The sequence below is a fragment of the Trichosurus vulpecula genome, chromosome 2, assembly GCF_011100635.1.
Source record: "Trichosurus vulpecula isolate mTriVul1 chromosome 2, mTriVul1.pri, whole genome shotgun sequence".
Taxonomy (NCBI): domain Eukaryota; kingdom Metazoa; phylum Chordata; class Mammalia; order Diprotodontia; family Phalangeridae; genus Trichosurus; species Trichosurus vulpecula.
In genome coordinates this window covers 164,668,412-164,675,121 of record NC_050574.1, presented here as the reverse complement: position 1 = coordinate 164,675,121, position 6,710 = coordinate 164,668,412, and the positions used below count along the sequence as shown (strand labels likewise).

Genomic DNA, 6,710 nt, shown 5'->3' with positions numbered 1-6,710 from the left:
ATCCAATTGAATGTGTATGTTATTCCCTCCTTAAGTCAAATCTGACGAGAGCAAGATTCACTCATTCCCCCTCATCTGCCCCCTCTTCCCTTCCAATGAACTGCTTTTTCTTGCCACTTTTATGTGAGATAATTTACTCCATTCTATCTCTCCCTTACTCCTTCTCTCAATACATTCCTTTCTCATCCCTTAATTTTATTTTATTTTTTTAGATATCATCCCTTCATATTCAACTCACCCTGTGCCCTCTGTCTATAGATATGTATATTCCCTCCAACTACCATAATACTGAGAAGGTCTCATGAATTACACACATCATCTTTCCATGTAGGAATGTAAGCAAAACAGTTCCACTTTAGTAAGTCCCTTATGATTTCTCTTTCTTGTTTACCTTTTCATGCTTCTCTTGATTCTTGTCACATTCTTTATTCAGCTCTGTCCTTTTCACTGAGAAAGCTTGAAAGTCCTCTGTTTTATTGAAAATATATATATATTTTGCCTGGGAGCATTATACTCAGTTTTTCTGGGTAGGTGATTCTTGCTTTTAATCCTAGCTCCTTTGACCTCCAGAATATCATATTCCAAGCCCTTCGATCCCTTAATGTTGAAGCTACTAGATCTTGCATTATCCTGATTGTGTTTCCACAATACCCAAATTGTTTCTTTCCGGCTGCTTGTAATGTTTTCTCATTGATCTGGGAGCTCTGGAACTTGGTGACAATGTTCCTAGGAGTTTCCTTTGTAGGATCTATTTGAGGAGGCTATCTGTGGATTCTTTCAATTTCTATTTTACCCTCTGGCTCTAGAATATCAGGGCAATTTTCATTGATAATTCCTTGAAAGATGATGTCTAGGCTCTTTTTTGGATCATGGCTTTCAGGTAGTCCAATAATTTTAAAATTATTTCTCCTGGATCTATTCTCCAGGTCAGTGGTTTTTCCAAAGAGGTATTTCACATTGTCTTCCATTTTTTCATTCCTTTGGTTCTGTTTTATAATATCTTGATTTCTCATAAAGTCACTAGCTTCCACTTGCTCCAATCTAATTTTTAAGGTAGTATTTTTTCAGTGGTCTTTTGGGCCTCCTTTTCCAATTGTCTAATTCTGCCTTCCAAGGCATTCTTCTCCTCATTGGATTTTTGGAGCTCTTTTGCCATTTGAGTCATTCTATTCTTAAGGTGTTATTTTCTTCAGTACTTTTGCATCTCCTTTAGCAAGTCTTTGATTTGTTTTTCATGATTTTCTTGCATCACTCTCATTTCTCTTCCCAATTTTTCTTCTACTTCTCTTACTTGCTTTTCCAAATCCTTTTTGAGCTCTTCCATGGCCTGAGAGCAATTCATATTTGTTCTTGGAGGCTTTTGATGTAGGCTCTTTGACTTTGTTGACTTCTTCTGACTGTAAGTTTTGATCTTCTTTGTCACCAAAAAAGATTCCAAAGTCTGAGTCTGAATCTGGGTCCCTTTTTGCTGCCTGTTCATGTTCCCAGACAACTACTTGACCCTTCAGTTTTCTCTCAGGGTATGACTGCTTGTAGAATAGAGACTACTTTGTCCCAAGCTTTAAGGACTGTGTTGCTGTTTTCAGAGCTACTTCTACACAGCAAGCTCTGCCACTCCAATGTTTGCCTTCCCCCATGAACAGCCAACCAAGGCCACGACCCAGATCTAAGCAGGCTCAGCACTCCCGATCTGATCTGCAGCTTGATTGTTCCCACCAGGTGGGTCTGGGGCTGGACGTAACCATAGCTAGAGCTCTGGAAGCAGCCCCACAGCTGTACCACTACCGTAACCCTAGTGCTGGGCCAACCATGCACAGTCACAGAAAGAGATAGAAGGCCTAAAGTCAAAGAGTGAGTTTTTCCTCTTTGCATTGGAGATTTTCTACATCTCAACCAGGAGACTGGGCTGGCAGCAGGAGGTAGAAGAAGCCTAGTTCTGGCACAGATAGGAGTCATTGCTTTGTGGATTAGGCATGCCCTTTGGGTCTAATGAGAATGTCCAACCCCATGCTGGCTTCCCTCAGGGGACAAGCTCTACACAGCAGGAGATGGAAGTTATAAGGTATGTGGTCACAGGAGCACTTGGACCCTATTCATGTAGTACTAAATGAAACTGTAGATAATCATGAAACCATGCCAAATGGGTCCACTACAAATTTACATTACATAATCTCAAATGTCCCCCTCTTCAGCAAAGCAATTTCTATATATCTCACTAATCAATTCACTATCCCATTGACCAGAACAACTTTTCCAAACATTTCATCCCACTTCAAACCTCTAAAGCCCCCCCCAAATGAAAACCTTGCTTCAGGTTTCACTACAAAAATTGAGGTGATTTCCGAAGAGCTCTCTTTTCTCCACTCCTTATCTCACGTAACTCAAGATGCTTTCTCTATCTAAAGAATCCTCCACCCTTATCTCACTTAAGGATGTGGTCCTTCTCATTGCCAAAGCAAATCTCTCCACATGCACAAATGATCCCATTCTATTCCATCTCCTTCAGCAACTGGCCACCTCTATCTTCCCCACTTTCTCAGTTTTCTCCAGTTTCTTCCTAGCTGTTGTCTATTTCTTTACTCACTAGAAACATTCTTGTATCATCATCCCGCAATCCTCAAAAAGCTCTTACTTGATTCACCATTCCTGCTAGCTATTGCCTCATATGTCTCTTCCCTTTTGAAGCTAAACTCTTTCAGAAAGGATCCACAATCAGTGGCTCTAATCCCTTGCTATCCAATCTCTTCTTAATTCTCTGCAATCTGGCTTCTGACCTCATCATTCAACTGAAACCACTCTTTCCAAAGTTACCAATGACTTGTTAATGCCAAATCCAGTGGCTTTTTCTTCAGTCCTGATCTTTCTTGTCCTTTTTGCCACCTTTGACTCTGTCAATCACCCTCTTTTCCTTGGTACTCTACTTTCTCTAGGTTTTGTGACACTGATCTCTCATTGTTCTCCTCCTGCATGTCTGATCATTCCTTCTGTTTCCCTTGTTTGATCTTCATACAGATTGTGTCTGATAACCATGGGTGTGCACCAAGACTGTCTTTGGCCCTCTTCTCACCTCTCCATATACTGCTTTGCTTGGTGATCTCATCAACTCCCATGGATTAAATTATTATCTCTATTCTGATGATTCTCAGAACTCCTTACCCAGCCCTAACTGTTCTCCTGACCTCCAGTCTCACATCTCCAACTGTCTATTGCACATCTGAAACTGGGTGTCCCATAATCATTTTTATCTCAACAAATCCAAAATTAAACCTATTATCTCCCTCCCACCCCGTTCCCCCAACAAATCCTCCCCTGTTCTTAATTTTCCTTTTACTGCCAAGGGCAACATCCATACTTACAATCTACATGTTATCTTTATTCCCTCTCATCCCTCATATTGAATCTGTTGCCAAGTCCTATCAACTTTACCTTCAGAATATCTCTTGCATCTACCTCCTTCTCTCTTCTTCTAACACTGCTGTCACTCTGGCCCTCATCACGTCGTGCTTTGGGTACTAAAAATAGCCTTTTGCCTTGTCTCCCTGACTTAAGTCTCTCCACTTTAGTCCATTCTCCAGTCAGCTGCCAAAATTTTCTTTCTTAAAAAAAGTAATGATGATGGTATTCCTTCCCCCAATTAAGTCGATTCCACTGGCTTCCTATTACCTCTGGGATCAAATATTAAAGCTGCTGTTTGGATTTTAGAGTCTTTCATAACTGACCCTTTTTTACCTTTCCAATCTTCTTACATTTTCCTCCCCTCCCATTATCCTACCACCCAGCGACATTGGTGTTCTTGCTGCTTTTCTATTGCCCCATTCTGTGCATTTTTACTGGTTGTTTAACATTCTGGGAATATTCTTCCACTTCTTCTCCACCCTCCAGCCTCATTCAAGTCTAACCTAAAATTCTGTGTTGTTCACATTTAATCTTAGTGCCTTCTCTCTGAGATGATTGCCAATTTCTCCTGAATATATCTTCTTTGTACATAGTTTTTGACTGTTGTATTGACCACCAGCAACATTATAAAATGTGATTCTTGAGGGCACAATTGTTTTTACCTTTCATTACAGGTATCCCCAGCACTTAGCCGGGCATATAGTGAATTCAGTAAATGCTTGTTGATTAAGTATTGATTCTGGGGGCCCCAAAATGATTATGCCAATAGAATATAAATATTACCGATGTAACTATAAATAGACTATAATAGACTATAAATATGAGAGATTCAATTCTAAACCAATGCCCCTGTTGAAAATAGATAAAGGAAGCAGCAAAGAGCCAGTAACCCCTCTCTTCCTGTCCCCCACAAAGGTGGAAATCACCATCTCACTAAGAGAGAGGCAGGCCAGATTCCAGGTTAGATATCTCTCCATGCAACACGTGAGCCTGGCCATTCTTATATTTAGATAGCAACCACACATGAAGTCTACACAGACAAAGAATAAGATGAACAAGATGTTCTTGCTGGGCCTCTCTCTGTTCTGCCTTTTGAGAGGTGAGTCATGGGATGTTGTGCTGGGGTTATTGCCCGAGGGGGTCTCTCCTGTATCTGCTCTAATCCCAAGTCTTACTATCAGATGAGGGGTGAGATATTAGAAAAGACTCCATATTTTTTCCTCAGACCCTTCCCTTCCTTTGGGATCCTAGGCTTCTTCCCTTAGCTTTCCCTAGGTCCACATGTCGATTGGGGATTGAGATACACACCAAGTGTTCTTGGACAAGAGTGAGTGATCTTAAGGTAATGTAATACATTCTATGTTGCCTCCAAGGTGGGGAGCCAAAGTTGGGTAAAAAGGTAAAGGAAGTTGTGTGTGCTACCTGTCAAAAATATAGAAAAGGCTTCTGTTTGGAACGTGAAGGTACCTGTGTTACGAAGGTAAAGAAAGGATGCAGAAGCCAATCTGTGTATGAATACTCTCAAGAAGTTAAAGGTGAGGAAGCAAGTGCATCAGACTCTGCTGCTCTTGTTTATTTGGACAGTTTAATCCATGGGTGGGGGTGGCTGGGGTCCCTATTACTGAATGAAATCCTGGGGGCATTGGATGCAGCTAACAAGAGGGAATGGGATGAATAATAGCTTATCTCTATACGTAAATGTGAGCTTCCTAACATCATCAGTGGAAGGTAGAAACTGCAAATATTATGATCCCCATCTTATAGGAAAAGAAAATGAAACTGAGGAAGATTAAGGCACTTGACCAAAGTAATCTAGTCAGGATATGGCTGAGAATATTCCAATTCTATATCTATATTTCAAATGTAGGGGGGCAGATTCTGGGGTGGAATTTCTCTAGCAGATTATGATCTGAGACTGAGGGAAACTCTTCAAAGGTGAATGCTTCTCCCTTCCTAGGGTGGGCCTATACTTATGCTAAAATGGAATGTGTTGACACTTGCGGAGAGCGTGTGATATTCATGGCTTGGTATCGTTTGGTGAACATTTGCTGTTCAGAAAAAAACCGATGCAATATAAAAAATGCACTTGCATGATTTTTCAACAGAAGTGGGGTGTGGTGCAACCTGCTTAATCCCATTGCAATAATAGCTTTTTCCCCCACCCACACACATCCCCTCCCCATCTCCCTCACCCCACAGACTTCTCTAAGTCCTGCTCCCCTTTAGGGCCATGACTGGCTCTGTGATTAGGGGTCACATACACACAGGTGGGGTTAAATGGAAGAGCCTATGTACTGCTCCAAAATTTGTCTTGTTACCCTTTCCCTTCATTTACAAGTAAAATTTTCTTTCCTTCAGTTGAGTAAAGGAAAAACTCATTTTCATTCATGCCTAGGTCAAGAAAGCTGGGGATCCCCAGGATACCCTTGGGAGATTGGGGAGGGTCAGGTAGACACTGAGGTCACTCATTAAATCTGGGGTAAGGGTTTCTTACAAAGGAAGGCACACCTCAGATGGGCCCAAATCTGGGATTGGGCTGTGATGATTTTCCCTTCCTAATGCGGTTCATTTCGTTTCAAGGTTTTGATCAGTCTATAGAACAGATGGAGATGGTACTCTGAGAAATGCTAGAAAACAAGGGATTACAAAGATGCATGGAGACTAGAGGAATACTCTTTGTCACTGTGACCCCTGGTATCCACCAGTCTCCTCTGGGTCATTTCTAAAATGCTATTCTAACCCCTCCCACAAAGCCCATTTGTATGGGACCGCAGAGCAGGGCCTGTATCTCTACCAATAAGGAAAGAATTCCATGCCAATGAACTTTGAGACAGGGGTTAGAGAATCATACCTAAATGAACATCAATACTACCCACATTTCAGGGATTAAACCATGGACAAAATGTTCAGAGTTGGCAGGAAAAGGGGATAATCAGCAGGCCAGGCCACTCTGCAGGAGGCAGTGCCCCCAGGGACACAGTAAGGAACAGCTCCTCTAAAATCCCTGGACTACTGTTCAGCTATCAGCCACTTAGCACTCAGTGAGGCAGCCAGTGCAGGATAATTTGGGTTCTCTGTGGGGTGACAATAGGAGAATGCTCTTGTACACAATTCCACCCATAAAAGGTGGGAATTACGTACAGGTTTTATAAAAAAGAGAACCAAGAGCCAGAGGACGACTTTTGATACTGAAATTGGCACACTACAACTCTTCATTCACAGGTCCTGTTATAGGAAGACTTTATTCAACCAGCCTAGATTGGTGAACTTGACCCAAGGTGTCCGTAGTAAAATAAGCCTGTGGAGTTTGAGGA

The 6,710-nt window shown here is 41.7% G+C and overlaps 1 protein-coding gene across 1 annotated transcript; it reads left to right on the top strand.

Annotated features, from left to right (window-relative positions):
- Nucleotides 1–4,446: 4,446 nt before the first annotated feature.
- LOC118836099 (prostate and testis expressed protein 2-like) lies at nucleotides 4,447–5,490 on the top strand. The gene is made up of 3 exons (XM_036743452.1): nucleotides 4,447–4,495; nucleotides 4,770–4,931; nucleotides 5,354–5,490. Exons 1-3 carry the CDS (start codon nucleotides 4,447–4,449, stop codon nucleotides 5,488–5,490), a joined length of 348 nt encoding a protein of 115 aa, XP_036599347.1.
- Nucleotides 5,491–6,710: the final 1,220 nt, after the last annotated feature.